Source organism: Antennarius striatus, chromosome 19, assembly GCF_040054535.1.
Source record: "Antennarius striatus isolate MH-2024 chromosome 19, ASM4005453v1, whole genome shotgun sequence".
In the NCBI taxonomy this organism is placed as follows: domain Eukaryota; kingdom Metazoa; phylum Chordata; class Actinopteri; order Lophiiformes; family Antennariidae; genus Antennarius; species Antennarius striatus.
In genome coordinates, this window is record NC_090794.1 from 1,685,453 (window position 1) to 1,712,458 (window position 27,006).

Here is a 27,006-nt window from a genome sequence, read left to right on the forward strand (position 1 = left end):
TGGAGTCTGGACCGGACTTTAGTTTTCTCCCCAACCTGCTTGGATCCTTTGTCATTTACATGCCGTAAAGAGTTTTTCCCCTCCAGCGTCAGTCGGACGTCATTCCGGTGACGTCGTCCAGGTATCGGTATTTCCACAGGAAACATCTGTCTACGTAAGCGAGAGGGTTCTGACTGACCTCAGTCCGCCGTTAAGGGTTAAGTCAGCGTTAATTTGATTCTCCATCCCCAACCCACCCTCCCACCCGTCCCCCTACCACCCTACCCCCCCCACCCCCGGTCAACCCTCCGTGGTTTTAATTGGAGGGTGGCGTGCATCAGGCGTTCACGCCATGGTTTCCTTTCCTGGGAGTCTCCTGTCGTTGAACGTGTGCATGTTAATGACCTCCTCCGTCTTAACGATGACGGGCGGCTGAGGCTTCTGTTTCAGACGGCGTTGGCACTTCAGAGACACGCGGAGCTCATCCATCATGGCGCTGCAGAATGATCGCTGCAGAGGGAAACAGGAAAGAGAGGAAAAAAGTTAAACTCCAAACTCCAGCGAAAAGAAAACCCCAGCCGATAATGGCTTTTTAAAAATACGGGATATTGGAACGTAGACAGAATATTTTATCGGGCTAATTCGCAATGCGCGGGCAACGTATATATCCAACTCATTCCTGACTGGTTCCAGCAACCCCCATGACCCATAAAAGAGGCGGAAACTATGAAAAATAAATGAATAAATCCCAAAGATGGTTTCTCCACCTCCAGAACTCTGCTCCCATCCATGGCCAAAAGTATGTGGACACGTAAGCGAGAAAACAAATAGCTCCCAAGCGTAAGCAAACAACATTACACGTCTAGGTGTGTCCGTAGCGTGTAATTATGTCACGATTAAGCCAGATTTATTTATAGAGGCCTTATCTAATGACAAAGGGATTATAATCTGTAATTACAGTAACACACACAAACACAACCTATTGGTTGGGACAGAAGATTCCTGCTTTGAATTAACTTGCTTTGGTTTTGGAAAGTTTTGATTTGTGTAAAGTTTCAAATCTCCAAAACTGTATATATACGGGGGGAAAAAATAAAATAGGGCAGCGGTATTTAATTTCCGTCTTTGCTAATGATTAAGTAGCAATAATTCAACGTACAATAATAAGGTCTGAGGTGTCCCAGATTCTCCACCAAGATCTAAATGCGGCCTCGGAGTCTTTTATACTCTGCCAAGAACAAATAGAAACATTTACAATGTCGGCTTTGCCAGCAGAAAATATAAAGGAACTGAGTGGAGGACAAAATATCCAATTCAGCAGATTAAATCCAAAAATATTGGTTCCTTCTTTCAAACGAGTAAATCCGCCACGCAGCAACACGCGTTACGTAACCCCCGTAATGTGAGCCCCTGTTGTCGCTGCATTATGTATGTACTGTAGTGTGAAATCCTATATAATGTCAGCGCGCTCGGGCACCGAGAGAAATCCCTCGTATTCACGGTGAGATTATAAAAATCTAATTCGAATCAAGAGAGGAGATCTGAAAGAGAAGAGAAACCAGTCAAGTGCTTTTCTGTTTGAATGTGAGCGGAGGTGTGAGAGATCTGTAGGTGGTTTTATTCACCCTGCTTTTATGTGTGTGTGTGTGTGTGTGTGTGTGTGTGTGTGTGTGTGTGTGTGTGTGTGTGTGTGTGTGTGTGTGTGTGTGTGTGTGTGTAATATCTGTATACTTGGGGAAGATGAGTGATTACTGGAAGAGAGGGGAGGGCAGGAAACGGGGAAAAAAGAAATGTTGGAAAACAAGGTGGATGGATATGGATTACAGAATGATGGAGAGAAAAGGGGGGTAAAAAATGATGTTAGGATGGGGGGGTTGACAGCAAAAGAAAATAAAGAAGGAGAGGCTTGTTGTCGGCATGTAAATTACTCGCACCTTGGCAGACGGTGGTATTTGCAAATTATCTGAATATTGTCACCCAGTCTTGCGGGTCTTGATTAATGACGGCTAAGATAAGCTGTGAAATATATGCAGAGCGTGGAAAAAAAACAGAGGCAGAAACCAATTACTATTGCAATAAAGTTACACGCTGCTGCACTGTGCTAATTCTGGAGACGTAAATAATTAAAAGGCGCCATCGGACGGACTTTCACAATAATCTGGAAACGTCCTCCTACGAGTCAAAGAGCAGTAAAAGGCATCGGGAGCAGGGACAGACTGGAGGATCTGTAGTATAGTAATCCCTCGCTTATTCACGCTTCAAGATGCACTAGTAGGTAGTCACGTGATACCGTATGTGCATGCTATTGGCTGACAGCGTCCTTGTATTAAAGAAACACTTTTCTTTAATACAAAACTGCTTTAAACAGCCTTTCAGAGTGTGGGAGAAGGTAACACAGATAGAAGCTACAGTATTTTCCGCACTACAGCTACAGTATTTTCCGCACTATAATGCATCTTATATATGGAAAGAGGTTTAAAATAGCCCATTCGTTGAAGGTGTGCCTTTTAGTCCAGAAAATACTTTAATATCAGTATGTGGAGGGTTCATAAATGCATTACCGTAAATAATAAAATAAATAGTTTGTCGCTGTATTGCTGTTTTTTGCGGGTCCTGGAACGCATTAACAGCAAGTAACGAGGGATTACTGTAACATACGCTGCATGAGTCTCTGGTTTAAAGGTTCATTATTATCTTATTTTAATGTGTTTTAAAGGGAAGATCAGTCTCAATCTGCAGCTGCTGACATGTAAAAGCAGATTATAGGAGTCTAGAGAACAGGGACAGGTTATAAAATAAAAAAAGAAATCCCAAAAAATGTGAAGAATAAATCTTGTTATTATTGTTAATGTTATTTACTGCCTTGTTTACCTTTTAACTGCAAAAATGTTCCATGATTATACATTTATTTTAAAGTTAAAAACTACTGGAATGATTCTTTTTCAGCAGGTTTGGACATGATTTTGTTTCCTTTATCACCGTGAGATTGCTGGATTTCACCATTTTTTAATCAATTATGCATGAACCACTTGATGGCTCCTCACGGGTTCTCCAAAAATAGACTTTTTGGAGCATCTCCAGATAAAGAGGTTGATCCAAGAAACCCTGAGGACAGACATTCTGTCAGTGTAATTGAATTAAAACGGACTGCTGGTGTTGATGAAACCTAAACCCCTCTCGACCCCCCCACTCCAGTACCTTCTCCAGCTGTGCGTTCTGCTTGGACTTGTACAGAACCTCCCCCACGGCCACGAACACGGACAGCACCAGCCCGGCGGCCAGGACGATGAAGATCCCGCCAATGTTCTGCACCCCCAGCGCGCTGGCCTCCTTGCTCTCCTCCTCGGGACAGCCGTTGCCCCTCCACCACTTCTCCTTCATCATGTGCAGCTTCCCTTCCTCCTGCAGCTGCAGGATGGCGATGGTGATCTTGTCTCGGTACGGAGAGCCTGGTGACGACAGTCGTTACTCGAGTGGGCATGAAAAATCCCCAACAAAAAACACGTAACCTGTCGCGTTATTGTCGTCGGCTCTGCGGGAGTTATTCCACTTATATATTTATTTTTTGTATGTAAGTCCTCCAAATCCCGCTAATCCCTATATTCACAGAGTGATTCCGAAAAAATTCTCCCTCCTCTTTGTGGTGTGTGTGTGTGTTGGATTATAATGCGACTTGGCTTCGTGGGAGAAGAGTTGCGGTTGATTTTGACGCATTAGCCGCCATTTGCGCAAAAAAAAAAAAAAAAAAGCTTCCAAATGCCATCAAGGAGGAGGAGGAACAAGAGAAACCCAGCAGGTGGCGCATCAACACGGCGCTTTTCGCGCTCTGGGATTACAAGTGCGTATCTGAGATAGGGTCGAGCGCCATCAGGGTATTTTTACGCATCTGTTGAGACGGGTGACAGCGCGTTCAAAGGTGGAGGTGGGGGTGGGGGTGGGGGGGTGTTCTGCCCCTTCTAGGGTAAGAACCATTACGACCCCCCCCCCACGAGAGAGTGTTCATGTTTCATTTATAAAGTGCTTTTAAAAGCTTGTTAGAGCACTTATGTGATTACGCCGCGCATAAATAACGACGCCCTGGTTGCGCAATTCCATTTCCGGACTCCTATTCAGATTCAGAGCGACTTAAAAAAAAAAAAAAGTAGGAGGAGTTTTCACAGCGCCGCCGTTCCAGAAGTCATTTTTTGGTGAAGATGGGGGAACATTTTGTGCCCCGGGTAGCAGGTAGCATCACTTTGTCTTTTGCTCTGGCGCAGTTTTGCCTGTCAGCCCCTTTAGTTGATTCCCTTTCTGTGTCATCTATCATTCTTCTATTGCCATCCATCATCCTTTCATCTCCATGACTCTGTGTATTTAGACTGACAAAGGATGGGGGGGGGGGGGCATTAATAGATAAAGAAAAAAAAAACTGGTGAATTACACAAAGTGCTGCTGGTTTTTGAACATCGCATTAGTTTGCCTTTCTATTCCCGCTCCTCGTGACGCGCACGGCGAGGCAGCGGCGCAGCAAGACACATCCATTCATCCATGCGCCTGCACGCGCCCGTGCTGCTTTTTTTTGTTTTTTTTCTGACGGCACGCTTGCGTACAAGCTTTTTAAAAAAACATATGCTTGCTTCATCTGAAGATGAGGGATCTATCAAGAATCCGAGTCCCCCGATTCTTGCTCTGCTCATATTTCAAATGATTAATGACGGCCTAACAAAGCAGGCCTTGGATAAATGCTAATAGGATGGGTCCTTGGAGAGGAGGACGAGCGGGGGCCCGGGCGCGTGGAAAGAAAAAAAAAAAGAAAAAGCGTGTCGCTTTTTACATGCTGCGCATACGTAACGACCTGACAGATGTTCAACACCAGAGGACATCCATCACCCCCGCCCCGTCTGGCCGCAGATATTAAAATGATCACAGTTTAAGTCGATGGCTTCGGATGACGCATTTCAGTTTTGGGAACAGGGACGCGTTGGAAAAGCGACAAACGGCGAGATGCTGAGGTTTATTACACCCCAGGATCCGGTTTTATTGCCTCAACTGCCCCACAGGGAGCGTGTTGTTTGTGTTGAGGAGGAAGTTCTGAGTTGAGAGGAAGATACGGAGGATGAGGTCTCCATCAGGGATGGGGGGGGGGGTATTTAGAGACGTCACGTCTCAGTTTTGCTTGCTAATGTTCTCTAAGACTGAATAGATCATCCACAGGAAGTCATTTTAACCAGCAGCTAAAGCTATCGCTAACATTGAGACACAGGTGCTTCAGATGGAACCACCAGGTTGTCGGTTAAATGTTCACCCCTTAAATCACCCCTTCTTGTCTGTATATCCCAAAACCATCAGGAGAAGAGGTGGAACGTTGAGACACAGGCGCTTCCATCTTAAGCGCCTGTGTCTCAATGGTAGCTGCTGATTAAACAACTTCCTTTTAACTAGAAGATGTTGTCGGCTAAATGTTTATCACCTCTTCTGGTCTGCATATCCCACGTTTGAGCCACAGGCGCTTCCATCTGAAGCACCTGTGTCTCAACATTAGCCTACAGGTTTAGCTGCTGGTTAAAACAAATTCCTCTTAACCAGCAACACATTGTCGCTTAAATGTTTATCACACCTTCTTGTTTGCATATCCCAAAACCATCAGGGGCAGAGGTGGAACATTTGAGACACAGGTGCTTCCATCTGAAGCACCTGTGTCTCAATACCAAAACACTGGCGCTGTTAACGAGCAACACATTGTCCGTTGAATGTTAATCACCACTTCCTGTCTGCATATCCCAAAAACATCAAGAACAGAGGTGGAACATTTGAGACACAGGTGCTTCCAGCTGAAGTGCCTGTGTCCATGTTAACTGCTGGTTAAAAATGATTTCCTTTTAACTAGCAACATGTTGTCGGTTAAATGTTTATCCCTCGTTCTTGAGACACAGGCGCTTCCATATGAAGCGCCTGTGTCTCAAACCTTACACCTCTGCTCATGATGGTTTTGGGATACGCGAACAAGGAGACACCTCCACGAAGTAAAATATCTCCACGATGACCGCTGGCACGAAAACAGAGCTGGCAGTGAATTGACGAAGCGATTAAACGTCAGCAGACCTCGTCTATTGCAGAGGAAACATTGAGGAGGATGAGATGAGTTTTATTTCTGAAATATTGAGCCATGAACATCAGGTTTAGAGACTGAAACGAGTTGGTGGGCGGTAATAACTTTGAAAGCGAGACACTTTTAATCATTATTTTCCATGCTTTCCAATGCTAAACCAATTATGGTGGAATTAAAGCGGGCCGGGATATGTTTTGCAGTCGCATATTCGATGCACTATAATACAGTGCGAATGAAAATAGAACGGGTCCACGCTCCAGGCCTGTGTGTCTATTTCAAGGGCAATGGTGTAAGTACTGCTGCACTTAAAGAGCCACAGCGGGGCCATATTTCACCGCATCGCCTCAGCTTGGTTACGGCCACGGCGATCACGCCATCCCTGTAGATCCATAACTGCCCTGGACTCATCAGCGGTAGCCGGATCCAGATGTGGGTGGCCAGAATTAATCCTCCTTACTTTGATGGTCTTCATTTCACTGATGATAGATGTGGCTATTACGGCTGGTTGTGGCGCTCTCCCCGGCCTCGTCAGGAACGCTATAACCTCCGTGACAGCGGGATTGGAGTCAACGCCAACCCCGCGGAGCGCCGGGGTTGTCGGTTAAACGTTTATCGCCCCTGACGGAGACCTAACATGTGGAGAAACTGTTTGTTATACAACACAAAAGGGGAAAGTTTTAAACTAAAGAAAACGTCACTTTTGACGGTTTCACCTCGTCGAGCGCATCCGGAAGGATGGCGGCGCTTTAAAGTGTGGGATTACGCGAGCAGGAAGTGGAAAAGCGACTTTTTATGCTCCTTGAAAACGCTTTGTTGTTGCAGTTTAACGCTCAGATACCATTTAACGTCGATGAGTCGCACTTCCTGGACAATTTGCGGGATTGTTTTACAGTTTTGCGGTCGCATCTTTGCTTCCAAAACACGCCATTAGAAGTATTTCTGAAAGTTGTTTGAGCCCGGTTCATTCTGCGCTCGGCAGCAAAAAATCCTGAGAGAAAATCTTTTAAGCTAGAAAAAAACCCCTCCTTTGCTAAGCTAGAGCTTGAGCGGAGCCCTGCGCCCCGGGCACTTTTTAACCTTATCCATAAATTCAACCATTCGCTTTTCATTACTCTTGGATCTCCTGCTGTTCAACCATTACACCAGCGACCCCATCAATAAAGGTCCTTTCTGTTCTCGGCGTGTTATCCATCATCTGCGCCGCATACCTTTATCTGTCACATGGTATCTGTAGCATCACGCTCTGGAATAATAAAGCTTCCCTACGCATACGGAGCAGGAATATTTACCCATAGGCGTTCCCACTCCGTAGGCTTTGGAGTCTATCAGGCCTCCGACTTGGGTGAGGTTGCAGTTGCGTTGGGTGACGAACTCGATGGTGGTGGACTCCATGAGGAAGGCGTAGTCCGAGGTCAGGACCCGCTGGATCCCCTCGTCCACGTTCTTGACCATCACGGATTGCCTCCTGCTGTTCATGAACTCCCACATCTTGTCGTAGGTGGAGATTTTTGTTTTCTACAAGACACCAAAGTTGGGAGGAGATTAGTGGCGGCGGTGGCAGATCAACCTGGAAAACAACCTGGAAATCCATGATGTGGATTATTTGATTATTCCTCAAGGGGGTGCTGTTTTATCCCTTTTCTGGCAATTGGTTGAATTTGAACGACTCAGATTCGTCTTTGTTGGGTTTTGTTTGGCCTATTTTTACTCCTCTCTTCTTTGGATCTAACGCAACCCGTCACAAAAATGTAATCAAATCTGTCGACGCTTTTCCTGATATTTTGCAGACAAACCAATAAACACACAGGGCCATCACATAACCTCTTCCTCTTTCAGATCTTCCTCATCAACAGAGGAAATAAAGAAACAGTTTTCTGAGAAAAAGTTTGGACTTCCTGCTTACAAAACTTTATTTATTCACAATAAGTGAATTTAAATCCAGCGTCTTCTAGTCTCCGATGTCCTCAACACATCTAAAGGCTTCAGCTGGCGAACAAAGGTGGGTGTGGCTTCTAATGTGAAGCATGCAGGAAATATACAGCCTGGGCTGCTTCAAGGTCAGCATGAACATTAATTGAAAGGGCATTTACAACACTGGACGACGTCGCCTTCTACATGTTTTGGCAGCAGATCGTTTTTACATATTGTGGGAACTGAAAGAAGGAGACCTGGTGGTCAAGGTGACCAACTTGATGAACACTTGCACACCTTAGAATCTTTCCCAGCTGTTGGATTAAAACACGGTTGCCCTTCTTTTTGGCTGCCTAGAAAAACGTGATTTCGTTTGACTATGTTGCGAACATATTCTCCAGTCGAATTAACAACAAAAACAGCGGCTCAAAAACTCTCAGGATTACGAAACGAGGCACCAGGGTGACCAACTTGATGAAGACTATCACACCTTAGAACCTTTCCTGCATTGCTATTGAATTAAAACACGGTTGTTCTTCTTTTTGCCTCCCTAGAACAATGTGGTTTCGTTTGGCTATGTTGTGAACGTACTCTCTAGTCCCATTAATGACAAAAAGCAGCAGCTCAAAAACTCTCAGGATTACGAAACAAGCCACAAACGTAACCAACTTGATGAAGACTGTCGCACCTTAGAATCTCTCCCGCGTTACTGTTAAATTAAAACACAGTTGCCCTTCTTTTTGGCTCCCTAGACAGCGTGGTTTCATTTGGCTATTTTTTTTTCTCGAATTTACTCTCTAGTCCCATTAACGACAAACAGCAGCAGCTCAAAAACTTGCCCGGATTACGAAACGAGCCACAGCAGCATCCTAACTTTAATTAGCGAGAAAGGACAACCCCTCATAAACCACCCTGTAAACTCCCTGGCACGCCCACGTACCTTGAAGAAGGTCATGGTGGCGCCGTCCTCTACCACGCCATACAGGATCTTTGTTTGCTTGGCCAAATCGTCGGCTGAGTCGATCGGCGACTCCATCCTCTCCACGGTGAGGAAGGCGGCCAAGTTGGCCGTGTATGAGGAAATGATAATGAGGGTGAAGAACCACCAGATGCCTCCCACTATTCGAGTCGAAAGGGCCTTGGGCATGAGCTCCGAGCCTGGTGTGAGGGAGGCAGCAGGAGTGAACGATACGCCGCAAATGTATTCATCTCATTATGATTCTAATCTTGAATTCAATTGTAGTTTATTTTTAACATGTATGCAAGCAAGATTAGTTCCTTTTAAAGTGCTCAAACTCGTTTCAAGAGCCCTGCCTTCAGCTCAGGCAGACGTGCCGCTCGCTTCAAGCGCAAATCTCTGGAGAGGGCTCTCAGAACGAGATGACAGTCGGATTTCAAACGAGTCAAACTATCCTGTCTCGGTCGTCAGCCAGGAAATAATGAAATGATGACTTGGGGAAAAAGAATTAAAAGATGCTATTTAAAACGTCTCCTGAGAACAAGGAGTTAGCGCCAATCAATCACCTCAAATCAAGAACATTGAATATCGATCGTGTGGAGAGGTGACGGGCTGTTTTGGGCCAGAGGGTCATGCACCCAAGGTAACCTCACATCCCGACTCCACACCCCACTGCCTTCTGGGTGTCGATGGGCCAAGGGCAAGAGGAGGAGACCCTGGGTATGGCGTAGTTAAACTGCCGTTAACCCCAATCGATCGCAATCTCTATTTCAGGGTACTTTTCTTGAAGTTGTGTGAGTTCTACACACGCCTACCATGCAGTTCCTGCGAAAAAACTTTACAAACACATTCACACTGACTTCTTCCTCCCCAGCCGCGAAAAGCCTCCCAGGTCTCTCTCCGTTGCCACTGGCTTGAATAAAACAACCAACCCCGCAGAGACAGTGGGATCCAGAGAGCTCCAAGCTCCACAGAGCAACACCAGCCACAGACTGAGGCAACTACCTTGCTGCATGAGAGCCCCAACGCCAAACCAGAAACTATTGAGCAGCGTAAAATTGTTTTCCACCACATCCGAGTCCGGGTTGCACGGATGCGGGTTGTACCACTCGTAAGGGCTAAACCTATAAAGAGGAGAGAGAGCAAAGAGACGGTTATGTCAGCACAAAGCAAAGAACAGCGTGTTCCCTGGTGCAGATTAAATATATATTTCAAGACATTGCAAGCGGTAGCAAAGGGAATGTAAATGTGTAGGAATCCTGTGTTATGGCCTCTGGGTCGGGAGCTTCTCGCCGAGACGAAAGCAAATCATCCTGGCTTTTGTGGAGATCAACTTATTGGCATATTCAAATGCCATCAGTTTATTGTGAGAACAGATCAATAGGATGGAATAACACTGTCACTGGTGATAATGTCCCGGAGCGTAATTATCTCCGGAGCTCATTGGGATTCACTGACTCAGGCGCCGTTACCAGACTCTCCCCCCATTGCCGGCCAGGCGCCGACGTCTCTACTCGTCTTTCATTTTCTGTCTTTTTCCACACCTTCATCTCGTCTCACACCAGCAGCCTACACCTCATTTCCCCACAGATTGCCTTCGCTTCCCCGCCCTTGCGAGTTTTTCGCCCCCTTTACGCCTTTCCCTTCCTCGCCGCAGCATCGCCGGCTGATTGTCAGTGTCTTCAGGTCATTCGTGGACATTTGTCATTTATTATCCTAAGCAAAAGTGGCACGGAATTAGCGTGGGGTGATTGGGTTAGCGTTAAGCATCGGCGCCGTGATTGAGTTTGTGCTGAAGAGGGTGATAGGGGGAACATTGCTTATGCAGGAGTTGAGGGGCCCATCAGGTGAGGCGGTTTAGCGGCTACGACACGCTGCATGCTAATAAGGGCGGCGCGGCGAGTCTCAAAGGTTCAGGCTGTGCCGGAATGTGATGTCATTTGTCAGCTGTGCTTTTTCAGAGGTGCATACATACGTACACGCGTACATACGTGCAGCTGTGTGTCACATTACCCAACTGAACGGTTATTTCTATCGCCAAGAAGCCCATCCGCGTGAAGAAATGTCATCACTCGCTTACGTCGCCGTTGCATCAGCCTAATTAACAATCGGGTTCTACCAGCATCACGAATGCGGCAACACTTTTGTCATAGACGCCCCGCCGCCTCCCCTCGTTGAGAGTCACCTACGTGGACGCGGCGGCGGCGGCAGCGGCGACACAGTATGCATCTTCCTGTCAGCCGCATCACGACGCCTGATTTGCTCGAATGTCAATGAGCTGCGTATCCTTGAAACCACACAACAGAAATGACAAATCGGCCTGGCGGAGATGTCTGATACGCCGCGTGTGTGTGTGTGTGTGTGTGTGTGAGTGTGTGTGTGTGTGGTTTTTGACGGCGGAGCCTGCGGCGCGTGGATGTTTGCGTGTGTTTCTTGTTTTTTTTTCATCCGCGTTGGCGTGCTGTCGTCGTCGTCGTCGTCGGTGACGGCGACGAATGTGCAAACACGCAAATCCATCCCAAAGTCAAATATTTGTTTGTGATGATTTATGGATATTGTTGTCAGACATTTTCATAGAATGTCGAAGTTGCAGCCTGAAGCGAGTTTGCGGGGTGACGTGCGAAAGGTTAGGTTAGTGGAAATGTGTGTGAATCCGTACCACACACACACACACACACACACACACACACACACACACACACACACACACACACACACTGCATAGATGGATCCTTTGCACGACCTTTGCCTGCAGCCGGCCTTTATTCCTGCGGGCCATGTTCTGCACACCGATCACCAGGAAGAAGGCGATGTGAAACAGGAGGACGTAAGGTCACCTCCTCACACTGAGCGCGGGGGACAAGCCGAACCGCCAGCAGAATCCTAAAGAGATCCCGCTTCCCTCCCTCCCCCCATCTCGATCGCAATAACACCACCGGCTCCCTCCGTTAAGCGTCCGTCGGCTTCGGTTACCCTCTCCGTGTCAGGGCGGGGCGGGGCTGGGCGAAGCCATGGAAGTGCGGCGCAAAAAAACCAACTATAACATCTTGTAACCGCGTTCTAATTCAATTTAAATAATCGATTTTTCGCGCCGGACGCGTGAAAAGGGTTGGAAGATCATTTGTATCGCTAATAACGAGAGGAATCAATTTAAACCACAAACAGAGATGGAAGGAACCACTGAGCGAAATGCATCTCTCTCTGGCGCCTGAAACCAGATAGCTCATTTAGTCAGGGTGTGTGTGTGTGTGTGTGTGTGTGTGTGTAGGGGGGGTGCACATGCACATGTGAGTGGGAAGCAGTTGAAAGACATGAATCCCTGGTGAGATTGAGGTGTTTAGTGTTTTATTGTGCAAAACTAGGCCTTTATAAGCTCCCTCCACTCACTCCATTTGCAGGGGATTAAAGAAAATAATATACTTCGCATTTGGGGAATTGGCCAATCAATCAGCGGCGGAGCAATCAATACTACAATTATGAGAGAACCAGCTCAGCGAACTGCAGAAAACAGATGTAAACTTGGCTGAATTCTTTTTTTTTTTTCCCGGTGGCGTAGCGTGAAGACAAGCTCTATTTACGGCAACAAAAAAGCATCTGAGACGCATGCAAAAATATAATAACCGAGTCGTTTTGAGGTCAATTAATTACAAGCAGGAGAGTATCGATGTATAATTGCATGCTAATCACTTACCCTGACCAACCGTGGGAAACAAAAAAAGGGGCTAATTTGCATATTCTGAGCTCACTTAGGTGACAGTTGCCGCTTCCCTCTGGTGTGATCATTTTGCCGGTAACATCCGTTGAAGCGCCGAGGAAGAGGAGGCCCCCCGGGGGTTAAACACACACATCGACATCCGTCATGCATCGGGTGTGGGAGGGGTGGTGGGAGAAGGGGGAGGGCGTTGGAAGGTGGGTTCATCAAGATATGTGTAACAACAACGTCGGATACGTAATGTTGCATAAAACGACGAATCAGCTCATCGTTTGTTTTGTTTTTTGTTTGTTTATTTACTGTCATAGAATAAACATTTATTCTAAAAAAAAAATTCCATCCAAACGAAACGAAAAAAAACAAAGAAAAACGAAGCTGAAATCGACGACTTTCCTATTTCTAGGCGGTGAGTTCAAGTACCAGTGGCGGGCGTGGGAATTTTCTTATTCCTCAAAACTGCATTTAAGGGGCTGTTAAAAGCTCTGGTTTGTTTTGAAAAATGAGGAGTGATGTAAAGCACATAAAAACACTTAAAGTTTGTTATTCTTTCGTTGAGAGAATAAAAAGCGACGCGCCGCCTCGTGTGCAGTTCTACTTGTTTTTTTTTGTTTTTTTAACGTTTTTTTTGTTTTTTTTCTCCACCAGTCACATCTTGATGATTTTCAGCGAATGGATTTTTCCCCGTCGGGTCCGGAGGGAGCGACTGCCACGAGTTAGCGGAACAGGCAAACAGTTAGGGAAGAGGAAGGGAAGGGGTGGGGTGGCGTGTTACCTGGCTATGACAAACAGCACACAACTGACACCCAAGCAAGCCAGCAGAATATACATCCAGATATCAGGCGAGAGGGGGTTGAGGAAGGAGAACACCCCCGGGTTGGTGCCGTTGGGCTTGCGGTACAGGATACTTATCCCCAGCGTCATGAAGGGCTTGGAGAAGTCGATGACCTTCTCGCGGACGTAGGTGATGGCCAGAGGCGCCACCGCCAGGTCGGCTTTCTGCAACGAGATAATAGAGGCGCAGTGAAGAGTGGAGGTGGGGGGTGGGGCGGGGGGGTGAGGTGTTTGAGTCCACCAATAAAAAAAACACCCAATCGAATTAAGATCTGATTCCTGTCAACGACGTTCCCGGTCGATACGTACGGGAGGAAGGAGGGAGAATAGCGGGGGCTATTAGTTCGGCTAGATTAGCAGGTAGCGGCGGTTGGTTCTGGCGTACGTATGATCTGCTCTGTGTGGCGTCAGGGGTGACTCACGAAGAAGGCAATTTTGGGATTTAGATAAATCTGGGACAAATTCACCCGGCGTCCCTTTGTGAGCGCCAGATTAGCCGCCTTTGGTGCCGAGATCTCACCCCGAGTTTATTTATGTATTTTTATTTATGAGTTATTTCTCAAATAGTCTTGATCATTTTCTCTGTTTGGAATTTGGATGTATTATCAAAGTGGTAGGAAGTAAAATTAGCGTGTAGAATTTCTTTACATATCAATAATACAGGAAGTCCTCAAGATACAAACATCCGACTTACGAACATTTAGAGATACAAACAACCGCCAACAACTCTAGTTCCCTTTTCTGCCGATGTTTGTTTGCTGTTGGTTCTCCTAGCTTGGCAGTTTCAGTTTAGCGGTAATGTATTCTGTGTTAGCGGCCGGAGCGGCCCCTTGAAGAAGGTAGTCATGTGACCGAGGCACGCATCTCGACAAGAGTCAAGAATGACTCATAGACATATGTGGAGGAGAGAATCCACTCATTTAAAATAAAACATTGTTCAGAACCAGATCACAAAGAGAACAGAAATAATGGAAGTTCTGGATTCTGTCTGTGTGACCCGGTACCGACGGACCCACAGACCGTTACTGACTGATGTACAGACCGGTACCGACTGACCCACAGACCGGTACTGGTCTACGAACTTGGGGTTTTAGTCTAAAGGTAAGTTACATCACGGTATGACAATATTTTATTATTCTGTGTTGTTTTAATGTACAGTATTGTAATTGTTTCTGGTCATTCTTAGGGAAAAGTACTAGTAATAGTAATAGTAAATTATTTAGTAATGGTAAGAGTATTTAGAGTAGTAATGACATTTAAATGACCTCAAATGGTGATTTTAGAGTGAAATCTAACAAAAAACGACTTATGAACGATTCAACTTATGAAAAACTGACTTAAGAACAGTTGTGTTCGTATGTTGAGGACTACCTGTAAACCTTTTATCAAGGCTTTACAGTGGGAGTAAACAACATTCGAATCATGACAGATTAATCCTGAATCTCTGATTGGCCATCGCTCTGAAAGCTACCAGTCAAACAACATCTGAGTAGCATCGCGAGCGTCAGTTTTCGTCTGACAGGAATTATTCATCTAGACTTAAAGTCACCTTTATCATCGACTCTACAATGGAATAATTTTCCTTCCACACATTTGACCCCACCCTGCCCCCCCAACTCACATGGTCCATGAGCTCCCGCACCATGCCGTTCCACTGGCCCGTGCTCTCGTCCAGCGCACCGTACTTCCCGTCCTCGACTAATCGCACCTCGTAGCGGAAGCCCAGGATGCCGGAGAGCTCCCTCAGCAGGTCGATGCAGTATCCCTCGAAGCGGTCGTTCCCGTAGAGAGGCTTATCCGACTTCTTAAACATCACATATGGCTCCTCCTGTGCGGGGAAGATAAACTGGTGTAGCATCGAGTCTGTTGGGTCTATACCAGATATTGAGCTGTTTTGTTTCTGTGCTTGTTTGTCGGCTGCGTGGGGGGTCTTAGCTCGTGCTTTAAGTACCAGGATGGTGGACACACGCAGGGATTTGTTCGCCAGAGAGTCCGTGATGTTGGATGTCTTGCTTTTGTGAGTGTCCGTCATGTTCAGACCGCTGGGGGGATCCCAAGTCCCGATCTGTCGAGACAGTTCAGACGTCACAATTACCTCAAGATTGTCCACATCCACGACTTTCCCAAGACAAAAATTACCCAGACGCACCTTTTCCAGGCCGTCCTCCTTCAGACTGATGACGTCCAGGTCGAAATCTGTCCTGAGTCCATTGGTCTTGTTAAAGAGAACACGTCCGGTCAAACCATCCCAGTGAGCCTGCAGACGGAAGCATTACGCATAATCACCCAACGTCCTCGCCGCTCGCCGCACTCATTCCATTAACCTTAAGGTATCGTCTTTCGCAACAATATCAATCCCAACGCTAACCATAAAACTTTTACTGTCCCAATTATGAATTCCGTCTGGCTCCATCCACCCCCCCACCACCACCACCGCAACCCCCTGCTGTCTGTCTCAACAACATAACAAGATGCAATAAGGCAGCTAAGATGGAAGCAGATTTGACAGGTAAGAGTTCATTATGCATGTGCTTCGATGCGCTTGAAGTTTCACTTCAAAGGTGTTGGAGAAACAGGCAGGCAGGAGGGAGAGGAAGCGCCAGCGACTACAATGGCCCGTTCTGAAAATTACCTGCAATGATACCATCCTCGGAATAAAAAAAGGGAGCTTTGTAGAACAAAGCAAATGGCTGACCCGGACTAGAGTTAAGGGGCCGCGAGGAGGCTTTGATACCGGCGCCTGGCGGAGGGAAAATAGGGAGAAAGGGAATCAAAACGTGTGGCGGACGATGATAACGGTGCTTCTTCTCATGAGCGTTAAGAGTTAGCAATTAAGCTGCGCGAGAAAAACAACGTGCGAGTTCACGGGGGAGGTGATCGATGTAACGCCGTCCCCAAGGACGTAGCGCTCAGCAGATTCCAGCGGGTAGGGGGGAGGTCAGGGGTCAAGGTGTGCCGGCATGTCGTTGGCCTTGTCATACCTCTTTGATGAGCCCGATGAAACGCCCTCCGAAGCGCCAAGGCTTGTGGCGATTGCACTGCAGGGAGCTGACGGTGATCTGCTGGGATTGCTGAACCGCCACTGCCACCACGTGCACGGCGTCGTACATCAGCGCCGCGTCCGTCTGTAAGCAAAAGGGCAATGATTAGACTTTATGAAAACACCCCGTCAATACCTCCGCCCCGCCGTGACCTTTTTATCGGGCCATTCGTTCTCCGGCGCGCTAACGCCAAACTGTGTGGAGTCTCGGGTGACTTGTTTTACTCCTCAGCCGGGACAAGAGAACATAAATTCGGGGTAATGCCAGCCGTTAACGCCCAGCACAAATGACAGAGTGTCGCCGCCTGTTAGCGGAAACACCCGACCGCTGTCCGGGGCGATGAGGTAGCTCGACTGGAGAGACTATCTCCGATCGGAAGGCTAGCATGCGAAGACTAATGCTTCCCGATGGGTTGGCCTGTTCTCCAGATAGAGGGAATGCAAATCAGGATCGAAACTGGACGTCTCTGGACTGTCAGGCTCAGCATAACATGCTAAGCACACGGCATACCACGCCGGATCGCCGTGGCGATACTCATCCATATAAGCCCAGTAATAAGTTATCAAAGGGAGTAAATGCTTGAGCTGAAATTTATCACACTGACACGCTGAGATTTATCTTTGCCGCTCCGCCGGGCACTCATGAATTCCTTTCACGGCGTCTGTCCTCGCCGTTTGAGACTCCCGTATTTACCCGGGTCAGCGCGTTACGGCTCAGCTCGGATGGCCGCTCCTGAAACGTGCGGCGGTGATCGCATTGGACAAGTCCTGGGTGACCAACCTGTGAAGCGGCGAGAAAGATTACCGCTAGACCGCGGCGGATCTGCAGTTATATAGTCTTTGTGGATGTGCCTCCAGGGGGGGCCTTGGCTGAGCTGGACTCCCCAGCAGGAGGCCAGCAGAGCTGCCGGGGAGGTAGGAGCAGGGGGAGGAGGTATCCGTGGGTAAGATACGTAATTTATCGGAGGCATATTTGCATTGACAGGTCAATTAAAGGAATGAGTCCGACTTCTAGGATTGGGGAGGGAGTTTAGCCTCCCGAGTCGCCATTGGAGTTAGCTGATGTCAAAGGCAGCAGCGGATCAGAGGACGGGGGTGGGGGGAAGCCATCGCTGCTCTCTTTTCATCCCGACTGCCTCCCCGAGAAAGAGATCAGCTCGTATCTGCCCCCCCCACCCCCATCCCCACCCCCAGAAACAGCGCCGGAGCTATTTTTAATGGAAACGGCCGATTAGGGAGAAAAACGTCGGCCATTCTGCTAATCTATTATAGCGGGGAGAACTTTTACAATCCAGTCAAAATATCCAAATGTAATTGAGTCCATTGATGGGGAGGAAGGTGGCGTCACCTCCCGACGTCATGACAACGGATTGGATTCCGACGGAGACGATTTGTTTGGCGGATGCAAGATGTATTTATTTTTTTGAAATAGAAAAAGTTGTAAATAATGGCATTCAGTTTCATTCCACTTCAAAAATACATTCATTTATTCAGCCGGCTCTCTTTGAAAAGTACAGTTGGACCGTGACACGGTGGAATGCATGCAATTCAAATAACATCTGCCTTCTGCTAACCTTTTTTTTTTTTCCGCGCTCCTCGCTTTGCTCCTGACCTTTTAACTTTCCTCCGACAACCTTGACTTCTTCCCTACCGAAACCAATCGATATCACACTCCCGTTTCTTCCATCTGCAAAACTCTTTATTCATTTGGGTCAGACTGAAGCATGTAAGACATAAAAATAAATATATTCTTGTGAAAAACGCTTCCAGGGAAGAACAAGAAGAAGAAGAAGAAGAAGAAAAAAAAACTATGACAACTTATTTGCTGGATGCGGGGTGTAGATCTGCTCTCACCCGGTAGCAGATGACTTTATGAAGATTTATACATATGTGCAGCAACCTGTTTTATTTAGAGAGAGCCTTATAACATGCTCCAATGACAATTTAACAGAGTGATAACAGTGGGGACATGCTTCAGGGGCGGGGGGGTCTAAAAGAACGGTTTTATACGGGGCGCCGTAAGAGACAGGAAGTTGTTTATTGTAACATAAAGATCCACCGACTGTAACATATATATATATATATGTGTGTTTACAGTAATCCCTCGCTTGTTCGCGCTTCAAGCTGCATGGCTTCACTGCATTGCGGATTTTTAGTAGGTAGTCACGTGATACCGTACCCACATGCTATTGGCTGACAGCATCTGGAGGTGCACTGCGTTTGAATCAGTCTATAAGAGTGTGAGAAAAGGTAATGATCCCTCGTTACTCATGGTTAATGAGTTCCAGGACCACCCATGAAAAACGAAATTCGCGATATAGCGACATACTATTTATTTTGTTATTTACGGTATTTTAAACGTTTTTGATCCCTTCCCTATACTGATATTAAACCATCTTTTATCTGTATTACCTTTTCCCACACTCTTATCGACTCGTTTAAATTACCGTAAATAATAAAATAGTTTGTCTCTATATTGCGGAATTTCATTTTTCACGGGTGGTCCTGGAACGCATTAACCGCGAGTAACGAAGGATTACTGTACAAGCAAACCTTGGTTTTGGAACGCTTTAGACATCGAACAAATTGGAATTCGACCAAAAAATTCGGAATTTTTTTTGTCTTGGAAGTATGAACAAAATTTGGAAAGTCGAATGCGAAACAAACGCCTTTTTCTCACCGCCAAGCGCGAGAATATTTCTTTCTTTCTCTTGTTTGCTTCTTTCTTTTACATTTCTTTGATATGTTTCATTACTACCCAATTTGATATATAAATGACATTATGAAATAACGTATTATGTTGAAAAAAGGTAGTTTTCTCGCGTCTTGGAACGGATTAAGACATTTCCATTATTTGTAACAGAAAAAATGTATTTGGAATTCAAATAAATCACTATTCCAATAGCCTTCAGGAACAAATTGTGGTCGGAAACCGAGGTTTGTCTGTATTTGAAATCTGCCATGAATGACGTCACTCCTCCATTCCTGGAAATATTCGTACCCCCCGCCCCCCACTCGCCTCCATCTTTAAACTTTTGATTGCCGATCTCTATCAAACATCATCCAGCTCAAATTATTCTCATGGCGAAGATCTTTTTTTCCTCCCACTTGCAGAACAATTCCCGCAAATCCCTTTGTGATGGAAACAAAAAAGAGGCTCGCATCGAGTGGAAGATGAAGAGATCGGTCGGGGTATATATTGGGGGGGGGGGGGGGGAGAGAAACGTCAAATGATGGCTCACAGCTTTGGCAGATTGCATTCAATTTAAAAACAATCCAAGAGCGATCTTGATATTTATTTGGGCGCCAAGCACGTCTCCCTCTGGGCTGTTTTTAAGTGTTTAAAGTGAAACCAATCCCAACCCCCCCTCGGGGGCCCTCAGACAGAAAAGTGTTTGAAACAAAAAAAAAATGCCCAAAAGTCTTGTTTGCCTCGTCTTCCTTACCTCTCCACGTCTCCCCCCCCCGCTCCATCGCCGCCAAATACCCACATAACCATCTGAAAACACACATTCCCCTTCTGCTGCAGCTGAAGCGCCGTTTCCAAACGCAGCTTTTTCCTTAATTTAATGACTCACAGTTTTCCACTTCTTACGCCTTTCCGCTCTCGCCCTTGATGTTTTCATTCAGCTGTGCATTTTTATTTTTTTTATTTATTTTTTTCTACCCCTTCTCTCATAAAAACCCCTACGTGAGGAACATACAAACATTGACACACTCGCAGGAGCCAATTAGCGGGGAGGCGTGCGTGTCACACACACACACACACACACACACACACACACACACACACACACACACACACACACACACACACACACACACACAAACCTGGTAAAGCAATCAGACATAATGACAAACCTCAACATGCTTCCCAGAGGCATGCCTCATTTGTCGCGGTTGCATGCAGTTTCCTCATTTGGAAAAAGGTGAACTGAAAAGTCTACCGATCTGCCAGTCGAGTGTGTGTGTGTGTGTGTGTGTGTGTGTGTGTGTGTGTGTGTGTGTGTGTGTGTGTGTGTTTACACAAATATATTCCCTTTCTCCTGCATCAGTATTCACACTCGCTCTCCACCTGTGCATAATTCCATAATTCCTCTGATAATGTTTGCAGCCTGAAAAACGACATCTCCATTTCACTTCTCACCTCTCCCAGAATTCCTTTCTCCACACACACACACACACACACACACACACACACACACACACACACACACACACACACACACACACACACACACACACACACACACACACACACACACACACACACACACACACACACAAACACACACAAAAGGCCCCCGTGATGGACGTCTCTGCTGTATATACATATCATATACATCTGATTAGCCCTAATGAGATTAGCGCTGACCTGTTATTTACCATGCATGGCTGGGCTGCGGTTGCCAGGCGCAACAACACACGCCTGAAAGGGAAGGGGGACGCACCGGCGGCGGCGCCACCAGCATCAGAGAGAAAGAGAAGGGGGAGGTAAGGGGGCTCATTGTTTTCCTGAAGCTGAAGTCGCTCTGCCCCCCCAATCACAGACGGACCCATGGGGTTTGATTTGATAGACAAAAGAGGAAATTATTCATTCCATTCCGCAGTTTATATGGATTTGTGCCGCTTCGCCGCGCCGTCGCCACAAGTATGTGACTCACAATTCCTACTGTCAGATAAATTACCGCATTTATAAAGTGTGTGATTTTTTTAGCAATTAAATTTTCACCAGTCAAGCAGAGTTTTCTGTAAGCAACACGCCACGATTTAGGATTCTAATTAAGATATCTATTCTCACTCAGCCGCCCACTGCAGCGGATAAGCCTGCTGTTTTATCTATTTGTTTTATCTGGAGAGATGAGATTCTCATGAGGGGTGTGGACGCTGGTGGGAAATGATGGCGCTTCAACTTAAGGAAGAAATACTGCCTCTGAGAGAGAGGCTCGGCCTGCAGACGGGGGTTGGAGAGGTGCAGTCGCGTGGTTTCTCCTGCAGAGGGAGCTGTGAAGATTCAATATAAAGTTGGAGCCAGGAGACTGTTAGCTTAGCTTAGCATCACCGCATCATCACTGGATGTGTTCAGAGGATGCTGCTACTGCTAATAATAATAATAAACTATTAATATTTAACATAATGATGGAGCCAGAAGCCTGTTAGCTTAGCATCACTGCACCTTTACTACTACTAATACTACCACTACTATTGATAATAATAATAATAATAATAATTATTATTATTATTGCTATTATTATTATTATTACAATTCGACATAAAGCTAAAGCCAGAAGCTTGTTAGCTTAGCTTAGCATCCGTACCCTAACTACCACCATTACCACTAATTGTTGTGTTTCAGTGATCTTTGTTGTTTCTTTACATATTTCAGTGTTACATACTGCTGCAGGTGATTCAATCGTCTGGTAAGTACTGTCTCTTTAAGAGGCAGGTGTGCTGTGAGCCCATGTGACCAGTCATCAGGAAGTGGTTTGACTAAACTCAGTTTGGACCTGGTCTGCAGCCGGTCGGTGAGTCTTAGCAGTTCTTTGTTTGTGTGTTTGATGCTGGCTGCCGTGTGTCCACTTCTTTCTGCTACTGCGCTGCGCTGCATCGACGTCCTGCTTGTATAAGTCGTCGTCGACGTGGTAGAATCTGTCGGTTCAATGGCTGATGAAGTTAGGGTTGACAGCGTGCTAAGCTGTGTAGCATGGAGCTAACACTTTGACTTGTGTGTGTGCCGTTCCATTGGTGTGCCACTGTTTGTTTTTCTTCAGTTTTACAAATGTCTGTTGGGTTTGAATTGCATGCTGGTTTGCCGCTGAGCATCATGGGAGTTGTAGTTCCTATTGTAGAAAGCCTGAATACACCCCATGCATTGACATGATGAATTACTATTTGTTTGAATTAGTATAGGAGATGTTTATTAGATAAACTATATACTTGGATTTAGTTAATTATTTTATGTTTATAGCATTATATATAGAAGGCTCAGATTTTGATGCTGTTTTGTGATGAAAGCTGAGATGCGATGTTTTATATCATTGTTGCTTATTATTTTTATTATTGTGATGTTTGTCATAGAAGTGAAAAGTGAAAATTAATAATCTATTACTGTTCAACACAAAGCTGAAGCCAGAAGTCTGTTAGCATAACTTAGCATCCCTCCTTGATCAATGGATGTGTCCAGAGGATGTTACCACTACTATTAATACTATTATTATTATTATTATTACTACCCCTACTAATAGTAATAATAATCTATTACTATTCAACATAAAGCTGAAACCAAAAGTCTCTTAGCTTAGCTTTGCTTAGCATCACAAAATTAATTTGATTTTGTTCATAAATTATAATAATTATAATAACAATAATAAATAATAATATAATGCTGTAAAGCCTATTTCACCAGCTTTTTAGCCTTCATCCAGTGTTTATGCTAAGCTAGTAGCCACTACTGCAGGCTGAGTAGGGCGACTGGAATCACGCGTGTCGTCTGACTCGTGACTAGAAAGCGTTTCCAGTCTTAGATCAAGTCATTAAGCGAAGAGCCCCCGGGTCCCAGACTCATACTGGTATCAAGCTGCTCAAACGGGGAATAACCATCATTCCCAGATGCTCCTCAGAACGATCTCCACGCTACGTTTGGCGCCGCCATCAAACTCAAATGGCGCCACGAGTGTGTGTCGTCCTCGGACGTCGAGCCGGCGCCCCAGAAATGGTGCAAAACTTTTGCTTCCGGTAGGAAAAGTGAAAAGACAACAGTTTAATGGGAGATGTGATTTATGGAGCATATTATGGCTGTTTCAGCCCCCCCCTCCCACACACACACACACACACACACACGCACTCACACACACCCCCCAGCAGAAAAAGCAGTGTGTGCAGCATCTGATCGTTTCAGAAAGGAAGAACCCCCCCCCCCCAGGGTGGCTCCAACTTCCTCCCTTCATCCCTTCCTATTTGACTGCCCCCCTCTCATCCCTCTGTCGCTTTCCTCCGTCTCGTCTGCCCCTCGTTTGCCTTCCCCTCGTTTGCTCTCCAGAGTATTTACCCGCTGCCGTAATTCCTCCTCTTTTTCTTTCGTCTGTTGGGGTTCTTTTTTTATTTATTTTTTTATCCCCCCCCCCCTCTCTCGCATTGCGTTTCCACATGCTGAGGCAGCAGAGTAGAGTTGCTGATTTTTTTTATTTTTTTTTAAATGAGGTTTTTTGTCATCGGGAAGTGAGACTGGTTTCCTTCTGCCGGGCCCCCGGGGGCAACAGATCCATTGATGGCTCTGGATTTATGAGAAAGCACATTCATGCTTTTATTGTAGGTTTAAGCTCGCTTTAAAGAGGGATAAAGGACTACAGTGCAGAGGTTTTTTTGTTGAAAGCACCGGGTCCTGCGGGACTCCTGGGAGCCGGAGAAGAAGTCTGAGTCACGTATGTCTACACATATATATATATTTGTTTGGCGTTGTTGTACTTTTAATAAAACACCCCTGACTTATCAAATACTGACAGACGATTGGAGGTTGAAAACCCTCTGCGTCCATTTTTATGTGCTTTTATCAATATCTGAGTGATGTTTTGTTTCAGGAGTGAAATGTCTCATCAATACTTCATAAAATAATGCCAATAAACTGGCATTTTTGACCTTTTGGAAAAAGTCAGGAGGGTAGAAACAGTAATATCGTCCTGCGGGCGGAAAAAAAACAAGAAACAGCTGAATGTGAGTACGCAGTTCAAACAAACGCAGACGGCTCGTTCCGACCGGGTGGAGTTGTGTTTGCCGCAAACAAACCGCTGATCCGTTAGTTAGAAACGCCAGATTTACACCCCACCCCCCCCTAAAAAAAGAAAAAGCAGTCAAAATTTTGGGCGATAAAGCGTCGAGAATGAGTTTGAGGGTAGGAACGGGCGACGCCGTTTGCTTTAAAAAAATCTCTCGACGTCCCAGCAGCAATCAGCGTACCTGCGCCCGCCGCTACCTGTCTCGCCGCACATGACCGCCTCGCCGCACGGCTGAGCAGATTTATTGCTAAAGCTATTTGAACAGCCAAAATGTCCCCCACCCCCCGCGCTGACATGCTAAATGGATGCTAATCCCCCCACCCCAACCCCCACCCCCTTCTCACACGTGAACCGAACGTGAGGCGGGAGGATGGGAAACGATGCCCGGTTCACGACGACTGATGTTCGTGTCGGTTTTATTGCTTGATTTTTTAATTTTTTTTTATTCGTCGTCCGATTTCAATCTGTTTGCTCCTCCCTCTCATCCTCTAAACAAATAAACATCAGGAAGCAGGGAGCGTCCTCCAGCCGGCGGGCGAATCTGTTATTGCGTTAGAGCTCAGGGACAAAGACGCCAGTCACGACCAGGTCATCGATGACTCGGAGCGGCGCGTCGAATCTCAAATTAAAACACCCGAACCCGAGGATATGATCATTGATTTTCGAGGATAAGCCCACACACACATGAAGCCGCATCCATCAAGCATCCGAAACAGAGAGTGAGAGCGAGAACGTGTCCAATCTGACAAAAACGCCTGCAGGCGATTGACTCCAAATTGAACTTCGAAGGGTAGGGGGAAACGGCGTGCGACAAAAAAAGGGACGCCCGTCGTTTTGTTCCGCTCCGGGAAACGATGCTGCGCTTTCTTATCGATGAAATCGCGACGGCCTGATTTTATTGTGCTTTTATTGAATCCGTTTCAGCGTTTGCTCAGGTGTCAGGGTCTGGAAGCCCCTCTTTACAGGAGAAAAACCGAACAGATTAGCTCGCGTCTCTTACACCGAGTGCTACAGCGCTAATATTTATCCTTTTTTCATTTATTTACCTGTTTATTTCTAGGAGCTTTTATTACTTTAGTGTGAATAAAAGCTGCGTCTCTCCTTCCAAAGCAAGTCTACTCATGGGTATAAAGAAAATAACCTTGCCCCGGTGAAAGAGCGCTCGTTGACCGTGGCTAATCTAGCGCTCACACACCTCCCAGGTGGAGCTGTGGGGCAGTCGGTGTAGCGAGGAGGTAGCATGATTACCAGGTGGGGGGGGTAGATTTTTAGGGTGAATAATTTAAAAATCTGTCTACTGTTGCCAAGCTAGCGGTTATGCAAGGCTTATATTTAGAAGCAGCCGTGCCCGGAGCTAAACGCTAACGGTGGTGTGCTAACATGCTAATAAATACTGACGCCGTTCGCCACTGTTTGCCCCGTTCGCCGTCTCAGCACGTCGGGATTTGGCATCCGCGGCGGGGTTTGTTGTTTTGCAGACGATGCCATCCTCTTCCAGCGAGCATCTGCCGCCCAACATGCCCCCCCCGCCCCCATGAGGGCCTCCGTGTGGGTGTCGCGCCACCAAATTTGGTCGCGCCTAGCTCATAGGAAACTGAAGCCATGCCATCGTTTTTGCAAAAAAATAAGCTTCATTAGGAATTGGATGCAAATTTTTAACGTTTCTTGGGAGCTGATTGGTCGATTCCAAGTACTTGGATTTAAAAGAGACTCCTATTCAGAGGCTTATCTTTCATCAGTGTGACTGATATTATCTGCTAATGTTAGCTAATTCCAGATAAATTCACACTGATACGTCAGCTAATGAGTTAGCAGGAATCTCATCCTGCCAACTGTAAAATATCTCGTTTACTCGTATATACGTCCGTTTCGTTGTCGCGGCGTTCCGTATATAACGGGCCGGGCGATACGGATTCACAGGTTGGTTCCGTCCATTCCAACGCTGTGATCTCCTCCCTCTGATCCCACTTGGCAGAGGCGAACGCCTTTTTAAAGACGGCGACTGTGGAGAGCAGACACTCGATGCCCTGTGCTGGGCGCCACCAGCTGGGCTTGGCACCACATCAACATTATTAACGCCGACGCTCCCTCGGCCATAGAAGCCATTTGTGAGTCAAAACTGTCCGGTGGAAGGGGGGGTGGGAGGTATTTAAAAAGGGAAACGTGTTGTCTTTTCAAGCTCCGTCGGACAAATTTTGCTTTTATTCGGGTTTTAAAACATAAAAGTGGGTACAATTCCTCTGACGGTAGCCTCGCTCAGCGCCACACCCCAATTGCAAACGCGCGCCAGTCGTTTTCTCGATGTTGATGCGAGTCCGCCACCCCGCTGATGTTATATAGGACAATAAAGGCCTGTGCAATCAGAGGCTACAACCATCATCAGATCGCTATCATGCAATCCACCCCCGGAGGCAGGTGCGAGCAGCGGGGGTGGCGTGTGTCACGGTCACACTGGTGCTCAGGGATATTGGATGGCCTCGGGGGGCCGCAGCGCAAGTTATCATCCCAGGAGAGCCGTAAGACAGAGGCGGAGATTTATGGTTCGTAGATTCCAAAAGGCGTGATAAACAAGCGCGCATTAGTCAGGGATGAAATAAATTAAATACTCTTACTTAATCGTGGTACTTAAGAAGTTCCGGGCAACTGCAGCCGCGACCGTTTTCCCCAGGTACTCGAGAAATATAGCCAGAAGTTTTGCTGCGAGTTAAGCTTGGA

The 27,006-nt window shown here is 46.4% G+C and overlaps 1 protein-coding gene across 1 annotated transcript in view; it reads right to left on the minus strand.

Moving 5' to 3' along the window:
* Positions 1–295: 295 nt before the first annotated feature.
* LOC137613564 (glutamate receptor ionotropic, kainate 2-like) overlaps positions 296–27,006 on the minus strand; it is a 60,189-nt gene continuing 33,478 nt past the window's right edge. Inside the window, exons 7-16 of the mRNA XM_068342891.1 lie at positions 16,461–16,604; positions 15,629–15,736; positions 15,431–15,544; positions 15,101–15,307; positions 13,421–13,644; positions 9,942–10,060; positions 8,919–9,136; positions 7,357–7,582; positions 3,178–3,428; positions 296–489 (exon numbers count right to left, since the gene is read on the minus strand). Coding sequence (XP_068198992.1) covers positions 325–489; positions 3,178–3,428; positions 7,357–7,582; positions 8,919–9,136; positions 9,942–10,060; positions 13,421–13,644; positions 15,101–15,307; positions 15,431–15,544; positions 15,629–15,736; positions 16,461–16,604 — 1,776 coding nt within the window. The 3' untranslated portion in view covers positions 296–324. The remainder of the gene's footprint in view (positions 490–3,177; positions 3,429–7,356; positions 7,583–8,918; positions 9,137–9,941; positions 10,061–13,420; positions 13,645–15,100; positions 15,308–15,430; positions 15,545–15,628; positions 15,737–16,460; positions 16,605–27,006) is intronic.